The following is an 18,190-nucleotide window of genomic DNA, read 5'->3' on the forward strand; positions in this document are numbered from 1 at the left end:
ACACCCAGCATGGGGCTCGAACTCACGACCCCAAGGTTGAGAGTCACATGTTCTTCCGACTGTGCCAGGCGGGCGCTCCTGAATCTGTTTCTTGTTTTTTTTTTTTTTTAATATTTTATTTATTTATTTGTCAGAGAGAGAGAGAGAGTGAGCACAGGCAGACAGAGTGGCAGAGGGAGAAGCAGGCTCCCTGCGGAGCAAGGAGCCCGATGTGGGACTCGATCCCAGGACGCTGGGATCATGACCTGAGCCGAAGGCAGCCACTTAACCAACTGAGCCACCCAGGCGTCCCTGTTTCTTGTTTTAAAATAGACTGTATTTGATTCCTGCGACCTTAGAGAAATCGTGGCCTCAACGACTTTCTCATTAGTAATAACATCATTTTTAATAGTCATAACTCAAATTTTATAATCCCTTTCAAATCCCCAAATCTGTTTATTCCCTTTAATGGATTCAAGCCTCACAAAAGTCTGAAAGGATTGTGGAGGCCCTTATCACCTCTTTAAAAAAATAAATTTTAGTTTTTGGGACAGTTTGGGCTTTTCAGAAAAACAGGATGGTACAGAGAATTCCCATACCCTTTACCTTGTTTCCCTGTTACTTTTTTTAGTATATGTGCTGCCAAAGCGAGCACTCCCTGTTACTTTTTTGAAAGATTTTATTTATTTATTTGAAATAGAGAGATAGCACAAACAGGGGGAGGGGCAGAGGGAGAAGGGAACAGGGAGCCCAATGCAGGACTCGATCCCAGGACCCTGGCATCATGACCTGAGCCGAAGGCACACGTTCGACCAGCTGAGCCACCCAGACACCCCACCTAGTTAGCCTCTTATATTCATTAGTATGGCATGCTTATTACAATTAATGAACCAGTAGTGATACCTAACTAATGACTAAGGTTCATATTTACTCAGATTGCCTTAGTTTTTACCTATTAATGACCTTTTTGTGTTCCACAGTTCTATCCAGGATAGCGTATGACATGTAGTTGTCCCATCTTCTTAGGCTCCCCTTGGCTGTGACACGTTCTCAGACATTCATTGTTTCTGATGACCTTGCCCGTGTTCATGAGTAGTGACAGTTGGTAGGCTGCCCTTGTGTTGGAGTTTGTCTGATGTTTTTCTCACTGTTAGACTGGAGTCGAACCCAGAAATTTGCAGTCAGTGGGTCATGGATGACTAGTACAGTTTGCTCTTAGCCTTACCAGGCATGCAGTTAGAATCAGATATCTGTTAGAAGGCTCAGGCACTGTTCAAAATATCACCGATGGACAAGATGCAGTCCACGTTCCTTGGTGTGGCCTTTACGAGGTCCATCTTGATGCCCCTTCCCCGCCCACTTCACTGTTTCATGGATGGAGAAACCAAAACTCAGGTTAGATGACTGACCCAAGGTCACACAGATGCTAATTAGAGGAAGCAGGTCAAAATCCAAATCTTATTCTCCCAGTTCCAGATACGGTACACGCTGTCCACAGAGCCCGCATATAACATATAGATCCCATATAGGACAGCCGGACGCTCGCCGGCCAAGTGCTGTGGTCAATTGAGCATCGAGTGCCTGCGACCTGTCTGGTAGCTCCCTGCGGCTCCAGACCACTTTTCCTACTCATTTCATTAAAAATGTAGAAGCAGGCCAACTTCAGAGGCTGCACCCACATCAAAAACGGAATTAAACGAAGGTTTGACTAGTTGCACAAAAATTGGGGCTTACCTGGGATGCTTAGGCACATGCTCCCTTTTCCTGGTTTTGCTGCATCGTGTGATGGTCCAGGGGACTAAGGGTCATGGACACAGACATTTGTAGCTGCAGCTGCCCAGTCTGGGCGATCAAAGACCCGGATGGGTAGGTTTGCAAGATGTGGGCGGAGGGGGCGCTAGAGAGCCCATGTCTGAGGTTAAGGAATCACATTTCAAATGGCTGTGTCCATCTGTTTTTCAGGATCTCCATGTGCACAAATTCTTCCATCATTGCCAGCTGATTCAGTCAGGCTCGAAAGAGGTTCCAGGGGAGCTCATTAAATATTTAAAGGTAAATGAACAGCTTTCTGTGAAAAGGTTTGGTTTTAGTGTCTTTCTTGTTGCCACCTTTTGATGAGGGGAGGGGGGAATCAAACTAACCCCTTACCATACTCTGGGCCGTGTACCCTCAAGAGAATACTTTCTGTGTGCTTTTCTTTCAAGTGCCTACTTAGGAGCAGACCTCAGAGTTGCTACCTTAGCAAAAGATTTTGTAACCAGAATCTGTCGACATATTTGTGAAAATCTTATGAGGATGTTTATTTCAGTTCCATAAATGGATTTTTTCAGGTCTTTTCTCTTCCTGCTGACTGCCCAGGAAGGGTGCTGTGGGGAAAAGGGTCAGGATTGAAATGGAGTCCCCTTTGCTTGGAATAAAATGACGATTCCTGGGTCTGTGGGTGAAAGAACATTAAAAGGGCCAATTAAAGACAGAAAACCCTCATTTCTGCATGTTGTGTGGGGTGAGCCTTAAGGAACACCACATTTTATCCAGTGTATCGAGAACCCAGAGCTCCCGTTTATTCTCTAACGTGGTAGGACCGAATTGCACATCACGGGACCTAGCTGATGGCCACTCTCCTTTTGGTTGACCTACCTTTGGTAGGTCAGCCATCGCAAGCCTGAGGAATTTATTTAAAATAATAATTTATTTAAATTATGAAATATTAAATTAAAAATGAAATAAAAATAATTTATTTAAAATAAAAATTTTAAATGAAATCTCTACAGGATTTCCCTTTGGACATAGGTTACTACTTAATGCTGTTCTCAGGAAACAAAAACTTGCATTTCTTTCAGAGAGGTAGTGTGAGATGAGATAGCATGGATGGATGGTGGAATCATTCACCGAGTTTGTGTACTAGACCTGTCCCTCATTAGCTCGGGGACTGGGCTTGGCCAAGTAACCGAGCTATTCCAAGCCTTTGTTTCTTCATCTGTCACATAGGGAGAACCGGTAACACCAACCTGTAGGGTGGTTTTGAGGCTTGCGTGAGCTAGGGCATTGACTATGTAGTGCAGTAATCCTGGAGTCTACACCGATCTCTTGAGCGCTTTCGATGGGCCAAGCATCATTCTGAGTGTTCAGAATGTAACTGAAGAAAACACTCTCCCTGTTGTCAGGGGCTTACTTTCTGGTGGAGGGGGATGGACAATAAACAAATGAATACATGAATATATACATTCATTCAGGTGGTAATAAGGGCTACAAAGGAAACTCAAACATATCAAAGAGAAATAAAGAGTGAGAAGGGGTCTCTCTTCTCGATAAAGTGTCAGAGAAGGTCTCTGGTAAAGTGACATTTGCCAGAGACCTAAGGGAAACGAGGGCACCAGCTAGGTGGACTTCTGGTCGGGGGGAGCGCTGGGAACAGCGAGTGCAAAACTCCCTCTGCCCCCCAGGAGCTAGCTTGGCGTGTTCAAGGGACGGCGGGAATTCTAGAACGTGGGGCTGGCACGCGGAGGGAGAGACCCTCGTATTGGAAAGGTAGCTGAGGAGCTAGCCAGGTCAGGCCTTGTAAGCCACGATGAGGAGTTTGAATTTTACCTTCCATGAGATGGGAAGCCCTGTGGAGCGATGAACAGAGGAGCCGCATGATGGGATTTGGGTTTTTAAAGTCTTATCCTGTCTACCAGATCGAGCATAAACTGTTGGAAGGGTAGAAGCAGGGGGATAGTTGATAAATGGTGGCTATTATTCTTAATCATCATTAAGAAGTCTGATCATCCTCTACCTTCCAAATTCTTTCCTTGGGTAATGTCTAGAATGCCTTCTTTACGTACGTATGCTTAGCCTGCTAAGTTCTTTGGCTTTTCTTCCAGTGGGGAAGCTTTGTAAAGTTTGAACGGAACGGAATAGAGCAGAGCATCATTTTCAAATGTACTGGTAGTCTTGAAATGGAGAAAAAAATGTACTCATATTTGTGTGGAAATTAGGGTGTGGAAATTTCTGATATTTATGTGACCTTTGCTCGCCCTCTAGTGGCAGCCAGTGAAATGCCGCACGATTACAGAAAGTGCCCAGTTCCTGTAAGGGACCGTTAGTCCTGAGTGGGAGTCTTGAGATTTTTTTTTTTTTTACAAATGAGGAGACTGAAGCCGGAGTAGAGGGGACTTGCCTGTGGTCGCTCACCTGGTTAGGAGCAGAGCCGAGCTGAGCCTGTGGCATGTGTCTCTTCACTCCTAGTCCTTTAAATGACATTCTTTCGCCAGTTCACTGGCCCTGTACTTGTTGAGCTTTTATTATGTATGTAATAGTTTCCCAGGTGTTGCGAGGCTTGCAGAGAAGAATAAGTTCGGGTCATTGCCCATGGGGATCTTAAAACCTGTCGGAGAGACAGGACATGTATAAGCGGAATGACGATATAAGTGAGTGGTACCAGTGAGAGTCTGGGGCAATATGTGATAGACAGCAAATGCATGATCCAGGTTATAGTGCTAAGGGTCCAGAGAACTGAGGAATCCCTGAGACTAGACGCCTCCCATCTTTACTGTAATGCTTCGGTTCCGTATTTTATTTGTTGATTCAGTCATTCGCCAAATACTTAACCGAACACCTTGTCGGGGCCAGCTAGTGCAGTGGGCACTAGGAATAGGATAGGAAAGGAGTTCAGACCACATCCCTGCTCTGGTTGGGGGTAGAGAGGGTATAAATGAGTAATTTGAGCTCAAGATGTATGTTGCGGAGAAAATAGAATGGATGAATGGGATCCGACATGAGAGCAGTGCATTCTAGATGGAGTTGTCGGGGAAGGCCGTCTAAGGACATGATGGATGAAGCCAAAAAGAAATTGATGAGAAGAAGATAAGCGTAGGGGTTAAAGCTGTGGCAAAGGAGGACAGAATATCACAGCAGGCGTAAACACCTTGCGATGGTGTTGGAAGGATGGAAAAGAAGAAAAGATGAGTAGAGCTAGAGCGCAGTGAGCAGCTTGTGGGGGGGTAGGTGGCATGAGATGAGCTTAGAGGGGGAGGCGGGGTACGTGTAGTCATGGGAAGCCCTTGGCAGCTTTTTGTTCGTGGTGGTTTGTTTGGTCTGTAACACTCTAGAAAGAACACTCTAGTTGTTGCGTTGAGAGTAAATTACCAAGGAGTGATACTGGATCAGTTTTGCCTTGAATGCCCATCTCTCTTTTCTACCTGATATTAGCCCACTTTTTAATTCTTATTTATTTGAGAGAGAGAGAGAGAGAGAGAACAAGCAGTGGAGAGGGGCAGTAGGAAAGAGAGAGAAAGAGAGAGAGAAGAAGACTCCCCACTGAGCAGGGAGCCCGATGCGGGCCTAGATCCCTGCACCCAGAGATCATGACCCGAGCCAAAGGCAGACGCTTAACTGACTGAGCCACCTAGGCGCCCCATCCACTTCACCTTTCACCTGCCTCTTCTCTGCAGCCTCACTGGACATCCCCTGCCCACGTGAAGACTCCATTGCTTCTTCCCTCGTGCATTCATACATGCCACTATTGTACTGTTGACCATTGGCGTTATAGGTTTAGTTCTAGGTCTTTCCCCCCAGGGTCTCTGAACTGCTTGATGGGGGGAACCAGGTGTTTTTGATGTGCTTGGCCTTTGGAGGGTCATTTTAGTATGCCTTTGTCGAATGACTCATTCGAATGACTCACCGAATTAGGGGTTTCAACTTACTTGGAAGGATGGTTAGGATGTGGCTAAAAACCGAACAAATGCACAAAGGTGGGCATGTGTAGGGTATAGTCCCAGAGCAGTCAAGGCACTGGTCTGGCCTCGTGAAGAATGAGGAGTGTTAAGCCTGGAAATCTAGGTTGGGTCTTAAGCAATCTTGGCCCTTAGGCCAGAGTTTCTCAGTCTTGGGCCTGCTGACATTTTGGACGGGTTCATTTCTATTTGGTCGGTGGCTGTCCTGTGCTAGGACATTTAGCTGCATCCCTGGCCTCCATCCACTAGGTGTCAGTAGCACTCGCAGTTGTGACAACCCCAAATGTCTGTGGACATTGAGGGATGTCCTGGCGGAGGGGGGGGAAGGCAAGTGGCCCCTGGTTGAGAGCCACTGCCCTAGGTAATGGGGAAGCATCACAGGCATTTTGGGAAGAGGTGGTCTGATAGAACCAAATTGGGGGGAGATGAATCTGGAAATGAGAGCTGGATGTGTGGAGAGTTAAGAGACCCACTATGAAATGGTAAGACTATTTTGGTTATAGGTTAAGAGGGGCGATGGTAGTAAGGCTAGAAGAGGGGGGCGGCAAAAGGAAGGAAAAGCTCAGAGGATAGCCCACAGGTTCCTTGAGCTCGATCTCTTGCCTAGTGCATCTGACCAAAGAGAATCTGTCCAGACGGAAGAGGTCACTGCCGAGATGCTTCACGTGTAGATGCTAGTGTTCTGAAAAGGTTTGAGGGGGGCTAAGGACCGTGAGACAGAGCAAAAGAGAAATAGACCGGTCTCCTCCGTCTCTGCATTTCCCATCACGCTGCACCTTGAGCTGGTGTAGAAGGTGCCCGGTGAGACTTGTCTTCACCTTCCGGTTGGCTGGTTGATTAAATGATCGAGTGAATGTCTGAGTGAAGGAAGGGGTGGGCAGAAGGGAAGGAAGAAGAAAGACATTTTATAGATTTTGCTGCCGGGATCATTTCTGAACATACGAACACGTTGCCTCTCTGTGCTTGGCGTACCTGTGACTGGAGACAGGGTGTTAGCCCTGGGAGGAAATGGACTGTGGGGATTTTTGAATGCAAGGCTACCTTAGTTTGTGGATGGGGCCAGTGCGAAGCTAGTTCCACGGAGGAGTGGTCTTTACTGCCTCTCACTTCCTTCTCAGCAGATTAGTGGATGGTCCACATTCTGTAGAACGTGCTCCATGCTGGGGGCCAGCAGGCCAGTCTCCAGAACCTTCAAACACATCTGCTCTCCCACTCCATCGGAGTGCCGGTTTACCAGGAGTCCATTGTCTTTATTCCCAAACCCCTTTATCCCAGTTATACTTTTTATCTTTGGTAGATGAAGTGTTTCATGTGAAATACACGAGCAAAATCTGAGTGCTGAAATAGAGATGTGGTTAAAGTAATCAACAAAACAAAGTCCCCTGTTTTTTTTAAATTTATTATTTATTTGACAGAGAGATACAGAGCACAAGCTGGGGGAGCAGCAGGCACAGGGAGAGGGGGAAGCAGGCTCTCCGCAGAGCAAGGAGCCCAATGTGGGGCTCAATCCCAGGACCCTGGGATCATGACCCGAGCCAAAGGCAGATGCCTAACCGACTGAGCCACCCAGGCACCCCCCAGAGTTCCCTGTCTTAGGAAGCTGCTATCGATGTGGGCTTATATTTGAGTGAATGTATTTCTCGTTACTTAATTTTTTTGTTGCTTCACATTTGCAAGTTATAGCATATTTCTATGTGTTTTCATAACTAATAATGACTTATTTTAGTGTTTGCATGCCATGGAGATCCAAGTCATGATACAGTTTCTACCTGTAATTCTTATGCAACTCTTCCGGGTTCTCACCAATATGACCCATGAAGATGACGTTCCTATCAACTGCACCATGTGAGTTTTGGTGTTATAATACAAAGATGCAACTTTTGTTTCTTTTTTGTGTTTCTTCATTTTTCACTATAAATTTATCTTCCAGACAAGAATCCAAAAGTCAGATATCTAATATCCATTTTCTCTTGTTTCATGCTTCTCAGACTGGGGAACTTGTATCGCCAGGGATAGATGGTACCAGAAACCATAGAAGAAAATGTGTTTTTCTCCACCAGGGGTTCTAAAACCTGGCTGCATGTTAGAATCACTTGGGGAGCTTTTAAAGAGGTCTGTGCCCAGACCACATTTATACCAACGAAATCAGAATATCTAGGGGTGGAACTCAGCATCTTTTTTTTTTTTTTGAAGTTTTCCAGGCGATTCCATAATGCAACAGAGTTTAAGAACCATTGCCCTAGACCGGTGTTGTCCAATAGAACTTTCTCCAATCATGGAGTTGTTCTACACTTGGGCTGTCCAGTATGGTAGCCATTAGCCACATTTAGCTATTGAGCACTTGACATGGGGCTAGTGTAGTTGAGGAACTGAATTTTTCACTGTTGTGAATTTCAATTAAATAGCCACAGGTGCCTAGTGGCTCTCATGTTGGACAGTCACCCTAAGCCATGAAGTTTTACTCAAAACAGTGAGGGAATATAATTTTTATGGAAACAAACAAGGATCTATGGTAGAGTAGAAGGCAAAATGTGCTGACTTTGCAGTTCAAGTAGGATGCTTGAATGCATTGAGAACTCAGTGTGGGATGTTACTGGCTTTGTTGCTTCTGCTGTTGCCACGGCCTCTCCCACCAGGCCTTACGTGACACCCCGGCTCTGCTGCTGGGGACAGTCTGCTCAAAAATTTATGAAGCATTCCTCTAGTCCTGTGGTTCTCAAATACAGCTCCTACCCCAGCAGCATCAGTATCACCTGGGGGTGGATGAAAAATCCTCACCTTTGAACTTCACCCCAGATCTCCAAAATCAGAACTTCTGGGAGAGGGACCCAGCCTTCTACCCTTCAGGTGATTCTGATGCATGATCAAGTTTGAGAACCACTGCTAGTGTCATAGATGAATTTTAGATTTACTGCTGATCGCAGGTCACACCATTATACCCATCCTATCTCTCTCTTCCTTTTCCCCATCTGTTGCTGTGCTTTTCATTTTATCTTTATCTTTCCTTTCCTTTTACTCCCTGGAGGGGATTTCATTTTTCACCCCCCTGGAGGTCTGTTGGCCCATTGTAGCCAAGCTCCTACTTGAAATGTACACAGAGATTTAGAGCAGAGAAGAGACATCTGGGCTGGAAACATACTAGCCTTCTTTTGAACCGGCAAGTGTTTTTGCAAGGCCCTGAGCATGTTCGATGCTGAAGTCTTTGTTAGGCCATCTTATGTTGTCTGCGGTCCTCTCACTTTTAATGCTTCGGGTAGTGTGGGGGTATTTTCAGGGCTAGACAGTCCAACTATGGAAATTCACCATAGCCTGACATGCTGCCCTTCGCGAATGTGTTTTCAGGGTTCTCTTACATATCGTTTCGAAGTGCCATGAAGAAGGCTTGGATAACTACTTAAGATCCTTCATCAAGGTTTGTGGAGGAAACTTTGTTTGGGAGCCGTTTCTTTTCCGTGAGAATTTTGACTGACGGTTCATTTTCCTTCATTTGTAGTATAGCTTCCGACCTGAAAAACCGAGCGCTCCTCAGGCGCATCTGATCCATGAGACCCTGGCTACCACCATGATCGCCATATTGAAACAGTCTGCCGACTTTTTAGCAATAAACAAACTGCTGAAGGTAAGGAAACGGGACACAACAGGGGAACCAAAGGGGCCAGAGACGTACTCGCTTGACACCCTCCCACTTGGGTCCTGGTCTTTTCGTCCTTTACCCCCTTTCCTTACCACTCTGCTCAGGTATCCTTTTCCGTCATGCGCTCCACAGAATCTTCTTCGTTCTCTTCACCCTTCCTACCCACTCCCTGTTGTCAGTCGAACGTGTAATAGAATTGTGTAACAGAAAGACCTGGGTTAAAATCTGCCAGCTAATAGTTCTGTGACCCGGAGTCTGTTACTGACCGTCTCCAAGCATCCTGTTCCTCATTTCTAAAATATAAGTGAAGCACGTAACATGTCATTCTGGCACACAGACACTCAAGTGGTGGCTCTTATTTTTGTCATGAGTTTTACTATTTCTGGGAATGATGGAATTTCAATTTCAGACAGCTGAGGCTATATCTGCCGGAGGCTTCTCTCTACCCTTCAAATATACTCATGCAAACACCTGTGCTCCTTGGGCTGGCCCCAGTGACGTACCAAGGGCAAGGCTGGGCTCCTCACTGGGTGCAGACACTAGTAAGATTCATTGTCTGTAGGGAATTGAAAAGCAATCATAAAATAAACTAAAAGTTGGTTTGCCGTCAGCAAATCAAAACAATGTGAGTGATAAAATGCCTCCCCACGGAGGGCAGCATTCCCACCACAGGCTCTTTGTACCTCAGCAGCCGGCCCTGAAGTACAATATCACATCTCCGGCAACGCGCTTTGGAGGTATTTTGTGGAACTGCGGTCATAGAATTGCGATCACCTTAAAATGCTGTTAAAGTTCAGAGATCAGACCCATATTGATTTGTCCAGCTTTGCTAAGCTTCAGGATTTGGATAACTATTAAACATTGATTTTATGTATTTGTTTGTTTATTTTAGTACTCATGGTTTTTTTTTGAAATTATTGCAAAGTCTATGGCCACATACTTGTTGGAAGAGAACAAAATTAAGGTAAGTAGGCTCAAGAATAATATTTAACATGGGCAGAGAAGGCTCATTTTATTCACTGGTAGCAACGACACGCAAATCCTCTTATGCTGAAAGGTGCTTAGCCCTTGGCTTTTTCAGTTTTGCCTTAAAACACACACGCACACACACGCGTGTGCAACACATACACACACCGTCAGATGAATTGCATAAATCTGAGGTCTGACAGTTCATGCATTTTCAGAGTCCTCACACACTCTTCCACGTACATTCTTTAGTTATTTGCCACGTAAAATGCATTTGCTTTGAAGCTTTCCCCTCATCTTGTAGCTTAAACATGTCTCTGTTGAAACATTTTCTCAGTTACAGGAATTCTAGGGTTCAGATTTGTGAAGTGAAAGATACTCACCTCGTACTTGCCATTTTTATCAGATTTTTCACAGGGCAGGTTTGCCAAAATCGAGATGCACGGATGAATGAATTCTTTGTTGTCAGGAAAATTAAAAAATGGAATGAAAGCCTGGGGTGTGTCTACATCTCAGGAATGTGATGCTGAGGTTGGCTTGTTGATGATTTCAGTCAGTTCTATTATTCAAGGCCCAGATAGTTCCTATAATAACCTGAAGTGTACGTTGAGCTAGCGATGGCATTTTTAAGTTGGGAGAAGAGTTAGACTCCAGTTAAACACGGCTATGTCTAGAATGTGTTTGAAAATAAGAATGGCAATCGATTTAGACCTTTTGCGACTCTGACTTTTTGCTATGCCTATTTCATTGAAGCTTCCCAGAGGCCAGAGATTTCCAGAGGCGTATCATCATGTCCTACATTCGTTGCTTCTCGCGATAATCCCCCACGTGACTATCCGCTATGCCGAGATCCCTGATGAGTCCCGAAATGTCAATTATAGTTTGGCTAGCTTCCTGAAGGTGAGTTAAAGGCAGCCAGAATGTGGTAAGGAATTATTCTTCACCAGTATGGTCTTTAAAGCCAAAGAAAAAATTGCCCACTTTCTAGAGACTTGGCTAGGTCTGCGTAAGCCTGCTGGAGAAACTTTTTTTTTTTTTTTTAAGATTTTACTTATTTATTTGACAGAGAGAGAGAGACAAAGCACAAGCCGTGGCAGGGGGGAATGGGGCGGGGCGGAAGAGCATAGAAAGAGAGAGAGGGAGAAGCAGGTTCCCCGCTGAGCAGAGAACCAGATTCGGGGCTTGACCCTGGGATCATGACCTGAGCTGAAGGCAGACGCTTAACTGACAGCCACCCGGGTGCCCCTGGGGAAATATTTGACTGAATGGGTCCATCAGTTAAACAGCCCAGTTTGGGTGCCTGGGTGGCTCAGTCTGTTAAGCATCTGCCTTTGGTTCAGGTCATGATCCCGGGGTCCTGGGATCAGGCTCCCCATCAGGCTCCCTACTTGGGAGGGAGCCTGCTTCTTCCTCTCCCTCTGCCTGCCGCTCCCCCTGCTTGTGCACAGTCTCTCTCTCTCTCTCTCTCTCAAATAAATAAATAAATAATCTTAAAAATAAACAGCCTGGTTGATTTTTTTTAAAGCCCCCCCCCCCACTGAAATGGCTAATTAATTAAATTAGAGGTCCCACACAGGTGGCTTAGCCAGAAGGCATGTTTTGCTCGTTTCACATGATGTTTTTTCAAATACGTTAATTTGAGTACCTTTAGATGGGGCATGTAATTTCTACATTGCCACAGTCCCCACCACTCCTTAGCGTGCCCCTGACTCTCCTTATGCATTGAAATCACTTCTCTGACCCCTGCTGGTCCTTGAATTTGCATGACTGGAACTGAAGCAACCTGTTTGCTCATGTAATCACAGCCTCCATGTGGTTAATCCACATGAAGGAAAATTGTTAATCTCCGTCCATGAGATGATTTTGAGAGAGATGGAAGCTCCTATATTGATGAAGAACCACACATTTATTGTCGCTATATTTTGTCGTTATCTGTACATAAGGGGCAATGCTTGAGTGGATGACGACATTTGATTTATTGCAGAGAAGGGGCATGGGTTTGTAATGCACTCAGTTTTCACTTGCTCCTTTCCCTCTCCTGGCTCTCCATCCTATCTCAACCATATGTGAAGAACCTCAGGGCCAAGGATGCATCCAAGTACTTTTAATGTCTAACATACTCTAGTCTTCCCTATTCAAAATTCACAACAAGGTTTCCGAGCTCCAGAGTATGGTTTTCTTTTCTTTTTTTTTTAAGATTTTATTTATTTACTTGACAGAGAGAGATCACAAGTAGACAGAGAGGCAGGCAGAGAGAGAAGCAGGCTTCCCACTAAGCAGAGAGCCCGATGCAGGGCTCGATCCCAGGACCCTGAGTTCATAACCTGAGCCAAAGGCAGCAGCTTAACCCACTGAGCCACCCAGGCACCCCAGAGTATGGTTTTCTGATAGAAGAGCCCTCTTTGCCAGAATTAAGATAAAAACTTAATGCTCTTACGAAAACTTGTGTGTATCAAAAACCAAACATCCACCCATCTTTTTAAAGTAAAGTAGGGAGGACAGTATTTGAAATGTAATGTCTCCGTTTCTTCCATGGAGCTGGAACCTGAAGGTTACTATGTAAAGGGGCTAGAACATAGTTGATGTCATAGCAGTGTTGACTTCCTCGAGTCAACAAGCATTTGCCTGTGAAGATTCAGCGGTGGAAGGCTGTCTCCGAAACCCCGTTTCTCCTACATATTCAAGATACAGTGTGAGTGACTGCTTTGCTGTAAGCAGAAACAAGATACAGTAGGGAGACCAGAACAGGAGGGATTATGAGCAGGAACTGTGAGCAGAGCCTAGAAGAAAAGTTCCCTGGGACAAGAGTTGGGGTTACAGGTAGAGGACCTGTGAGCAAAGAAGAGGAAATATGTGTGTCTGGGAGTTGTTTAGGGAGGATCGAGAAGGTCATCGTGCAGAGCATTTAGGATGTACGGAGGTAGGGCTGGGAAGTTCGTCTGGTGCCCAGTGATGGAAGGCCTTGAACGTCAGTCTAAGGAATTTCGATTTTGATCTATATGCTGTGGGGAAAGACCAGCAACTTACGAGGATAAGTTTGTTGCTGGAATGATGGAAGAAGTGAGGACAGCACAGTCAGGGTAACCAGCTAGAACCTCAGTCCCTTTCCCTTGTCTGCCTGGTAGAGTCCATTCATCTTTGAGGCTCAGCTCTGCCCTCACCTTCCCATGGCGTGTCGAGCACACCTTCTGTCGTTCAGCCATGCTTTCCATACTTCCGTGGTATTTCTTACTGTGCCATATTTTAATTATTTATTTGTCTTTACCATCAGACGAGTATAAAGACCATGTCATATTCACCTCTGTATTTCTCTAGAGCACTGTCTCAATCGCCATGAGAAATGAGATGCAGACAGTTGGTTGATCAAATACTGAGTTCTTTGTATTTCACAGGAACAGTAGAGACCCTATGGAGAACATAAAGGGAAAGAGAGACTTTCTATTGTCCTATCTGGGTAAAAAGACAGGGAACTAATAAGTAAAACACAAACTAGCATCGAAGAAAATGTTTAACAAGGGACTTGTGGGCCAACATGGCTCAGGAAGCTGGGATTTCATCAGAACATTGAGTAATGGGTAGGATTCGGCTGAAGTAGTGCTAGAATTACTAAGTAGGCCTGGCCTGAGCACAGACGCTGAGGTGGGAACACACAGCGCTTCCAGAGCGGATAATGAGCCCACGAGCTGTACTGGACGGTGAAATGGGCAAAGTAGGTTGGGACAACATTGCGAGTGTCCTTGAATGCCAGGCTAAGGAGTTGGAAGTTATATTAAAGGCAATAAGGAAGTAATGAAAGCTCTGGAAGGAAGGTTACCTGATTAGGGCTTGGACTTAGAGATGTATCTGGAAGCAGGTGGATGGGGAGATGATGGGTGCATGCTGGTTCATAGCCTTCCTGGACTTGTGAACTTGCCCAGGAATGAGAACCTTAACTAGGAGAACAGTGGGCACCTCTGGACATTGGGAAAGGCTGTCACAGAGGAGGGCTGTATTAATGGGCCAAGACTCCATAGAACACAGGAGAGCCTTCTCTTTGGGTCTGAAATGTTGCCCTAGCCCAAACCCCACTTTTAGTAGTGAACTGACCACCATACACTTCTCTTTGAGCTTTTAGAATTGACCAGAATGAGACAGAGTAGCTAAATAGATTACATGTACGTGTATGTATGTGTGTTTGCGTGTGTATATACATACATGTACATGTGTGTTTACCCATCTATCTCCATGTGAACATTGTCCAGTTGGGACCCAATTCCAACAGCACATCACTTGCCCTTTCCCTTCTTTAAGGTCACTTACCGTCAAACTCCGAAAGCCATTATTCTATTATCTGTAAAAGCGACAGTGTCATGCCAGACTTCCAGAATTATGTCACTGTTCATTTTCTTTTGGTTTCTGTAGCGCTGTCTGACACTAATGGATAGAGGATTTGTTTTCAACCTGATAAATGACTACATATCTGGATTCAGCCCCAAAGATCCCAAGGTAAGTTAGAAGGACGTCCCCGTAGCGGCCGTCCGGCATCAGAGTGTGAGACCAGGGGTAAGACTTAGTCCCTGGAGGATTTGGAGCTGCTGTTTTTGCTTAGGTTCTCTGAGTACAGCTGTCGCTCAGAGCTGGGGATGTTGGGTAGTGTGGGGAGAGTCCCCGAGACCACCCACATGTTCAGTGATGCGCCGGAAAGACCCACAGGACTCAATGTAGAGTTATAGCAGCCTTCGTCACGGCTAAAGATTCATGACGGGGACACAGCAGGGACATGCAGCTGGAACAGTAACGGAAAAGCACAGCGAGTGGAGTCCTGGGTAGTTCTCATGCAGGGTTCCCGAGGGGTCGCCCTCCTTCCCATGAAGGTCACGCTGGGTACAGCCTTCCGCCAGCAGGGAAAATGCTGAACATGCAGCCACACACGTTCAACATGGCTTTTCAGGGATGCCCTTTAGAGTCCTGTGGTCTAGGTTGTTTCTTGGGGACTGGTCATATACTGGAGATGGGTGGAAATTCCAGAGGCAGGAAAGGGAAAGAAAGCAAGTGTTTACAGTAAGTCACATTGTTTGTACAAAGAGTCCGAGCAGGCTGGCAGAGGAGGCACAACCTTATCGTGTAGGGAGCATTTCAAAATCTAATTTCCCAAATGCCAGCCAGCAACCAACCTTGCCAGCAGGCTTGCTTTAAAAGGAGAGCCTGCTGGTGTTAACTCTTTCCTGCGCGGGTCACGTCTCAAGGTGTGCTTAAAACACCGAACACTTCCGTTTGGGAAATTAATGCCCTGTATTTAATTATTAAAACAGTAAATGCCGACAAAAAAGGGAGTTCCTGTCGCTTCTTTTCATCTAGGTCCTGGCTGAATACAAGTTTGAATTTCTGCAAACGATTTGCAATCACGAACATTACATTCCTCTGAACTTGCCAATGGCATTCGCGAAACCTAAACTCCAGCGCGTTCAAGGTATGTGTTTGCATTTTCCATCATTCGAAATGGTGGTTTCCTTCTTGGGGGGCTAGCGCTAGCATAGCGTACTGTTTTCTAGGTAAACCGTGAATTGAAAGGTAACCTCAGAATCGTTAACTGTCCAAAGATACGCTCCTTAACGGTAGCCCACACTTGCTTTGTAGTGTCAGTGGTAGTAGTAACAGCACGGAGAAATCAAGTGTAATTACATCAGTAGCTGCTTAACCAGAGATGTCAGATAGTAGTACAGTTACTTTCTGTGATAATGTTTGAACTCATACATGAGATCAAATTAAAAAAAAAAAACCATAGAAATGCATTTCCGCTGAAAGAAAGCTCAGAGAAGCGTAAAAGCAGAGTGGAATTGTAATTTGTCGTATGTATTCAATGTATGATATGCCTTCAGTTAACTCCATTGCTAGTTTTATTGAATGCTTTGTTGTACAGCACTATTCTTATGTTACTATGTTTTTTATTTGTCCCTTTTCTTTTCATATATTAATTAGATTTTTTTTCATTTGCGGTGGACCGTTTGACTTCAGTAGGTAGGTTTAACTCGGTTCACTCTACAGTAGTTCACTGTCTTTAAAAACAATTTGATGAATGGCTAAGATGGACGGTGGGGGTGGGGAGGGCTTTGTTTGCTTTTCATATCGTCCCTGGCCACAGTGAGGTTTTAGGCTAACAGACTCAGAAAACCAAGGAGATGGTGTATGAGGCGGTATTTTTTGTTTCCTTTTAAAATAAGCTTACACATTGATTGCTAGAAGAATCCGTTTGAAAACCAGTTCCTGCTTAAGGCAGTGTGGTGCCTGGAGGATGTATCTGTTCTTTAAGTGCGTGTCCTCTCTCCCAGGCTTGCCTCCCTTCTCTCTGACCCTGTCTAATGACTGCTTGGCCGCAGTTTTGAAGGTCTGGATGAAAGGACCTGATTGGATGTATTCAAATCAATGAAGTCAAAACAAAACAAAACAAAATGAAACTTAACTGCCATTGCAGAATCTACCCAAATAGAGCCCCCTGGGTTAGTCATGAGTGGCCCCTGTGCGTGGAAAGTGCTCGGCATTCCCAAAAGAGGATAACCCCAGGGCAAGAAGAAAATCAGACGCCTTGTGTCTCCAGGGGGTAGGGTCTTAATCACTGAATTCGAGCCAGTGAAAGTAAAGAAAAAGTACTTAGAAAACCAAACACCTCTTCTCAACCACTCCCATATTTGATTCTGAGCATGTAGAGCTCAGATGCTTCCCTGTTATTTATCGGTAGCCGGGAGGACATCAGAGAAAAGAAGGGGTCGACAGATATTCAGGATTTTTAGGATTCAATCTGACTACTCGCAACATTTATTATGTCCTAACTGAATATGTAGCGTTATATGAACTGCTGAAGAGCGCCCTCCCCCCACCCCCCCGAAAAATAGAAAACGCAACCTTTAGCTTTACGGCTTAATTAAATTCAAGGGTAGAGGAGAGGAAATAGAGATTGTGAAATCTCCGGTAGAAATGACTAAACTTGGTCTTAGTCCCTTGGGAGTTGTTCCAAGGCAGGTCCCAACCAGGATATTAGCAGCTGGGAAAAGGGACTGAGGTCTAAAAGGGAGTGAAACACATAGCTTGGAGGGTGATTTTCTGAAGGCAAAGATCTGAGTCTGCCTGCCGATGAATTGGGAGTGAGATGAAGCTGTTTTTTTACTGTTCCTGTACCCGTTGTATTCGGGCCAGTCTCTGACATTTACTAGAACAGTCCGTAGTTCACACCGTTAGAATGACTCAGTTGTCTTTGTCTTCCTTTTCTTACTTCACGAGTATAAACAGATAAGTAATTCAAGTATTGTTGTACAGAATCAGTGCAGTTCATAGCTGTAACAAAATCTGTTCAGATGAAAAGACATGTTAAGATATTGCCACATATAGCGTTGTTTCATTCTGGGGTCAATCTTCAGACTCCTGAGAGTTAAAAAGAATCTAGGAAAAAAGAGATCCAGGGACTCTCTTACTGACCGAAATGATCATTAAGGCTATCATACAGCCCTAATTGTGAGTGCGTTGCTGTTGTAAAAATGTTGCATGCTTGTTCTACATGACCAAAGAATTGTCCACATTCTTTAAGAATAAAATTATAGCTCTTGCTAACATAAGCACATATTACTAAATGGTAAATATGTTACTTTAATGATAAGGTCATTTTTGATTACTTTTATAAACGGGTTTTACATTTCATTGTACCGCAGATTCAAATCTTGAATACAGTTTATCAGATGAATATTGCAAGCATCACTTCTTGGTTGGTTTGCTTCTGAGGGAAACCTCCATTGCTCTTCAGGACAATTATGAGATCAGATACACGGCTATCTCTGTCATAAAGAATCTTTTGATAAAACATGCATTTGACACTAGATACCAACACAAGGTAAGGATGCCCGTCTAATCAGTGTCACATTAGTAAATT

The 18,190-nt window shown here is 44.8% G+C and overlaps 1 protein-coding gene across 1 annotated transcript in view; it reads left to right on the top strand.

The window, feature by feature from the left end:
• DOCK11 (dedicator of cytokinesis 11) overlaps positions 1–18,190 on the top strand; it is a 186,329-nt gene that overhangs the window by 97,385 nt on the left and 70,754 nt on the right. The window contains exons 23-31 of the mRNA XM_080795085.1: positions 1,942–2,031; positions 7,420–7,538; positions 9,036–9,105; positions 9,187–9,312; positions 10,220–10,291; positions 11,047–11,193; positions 14,695–14,778; positions 15,631–15,742; positions 17,973–18,151. Of these exons, the coding sequence (XP_080651211.1) occupies positions 1,942–2,031; positions 7,420–7,538; positions 9,036–9,105; positions 9,187–9,312; positions 10,220–10,291; positions 11,047–11,193; positions 14,695–14,778; positions 15,631–15,742; positions 17,973–18,151 (999 nt within the window). The remainder of the gene's footprint in view (positions 1–1,941; positions 2,032–7,419; positions 7,539–9,035; positions 9,106–9,186; positions 9,313–10,219; positions 10,292–11,046; positions 11,194–14,694; positions 14,779–15,630; positions 15,743–17,972; positions 18,152–18,190) is intronic.

The sequence above is a fragment of the Martes martes genome, assembly GCF_963455335.1.
Source record: "Martes martes genome assembly, chromosome: X".
Classification (NCBI taxonomy): domain Eukaryota; kingdom Metazoa; phylum Chordata; class Mammalia; order Carnivora; family Mustelidae; genus Martes; species Martes martes.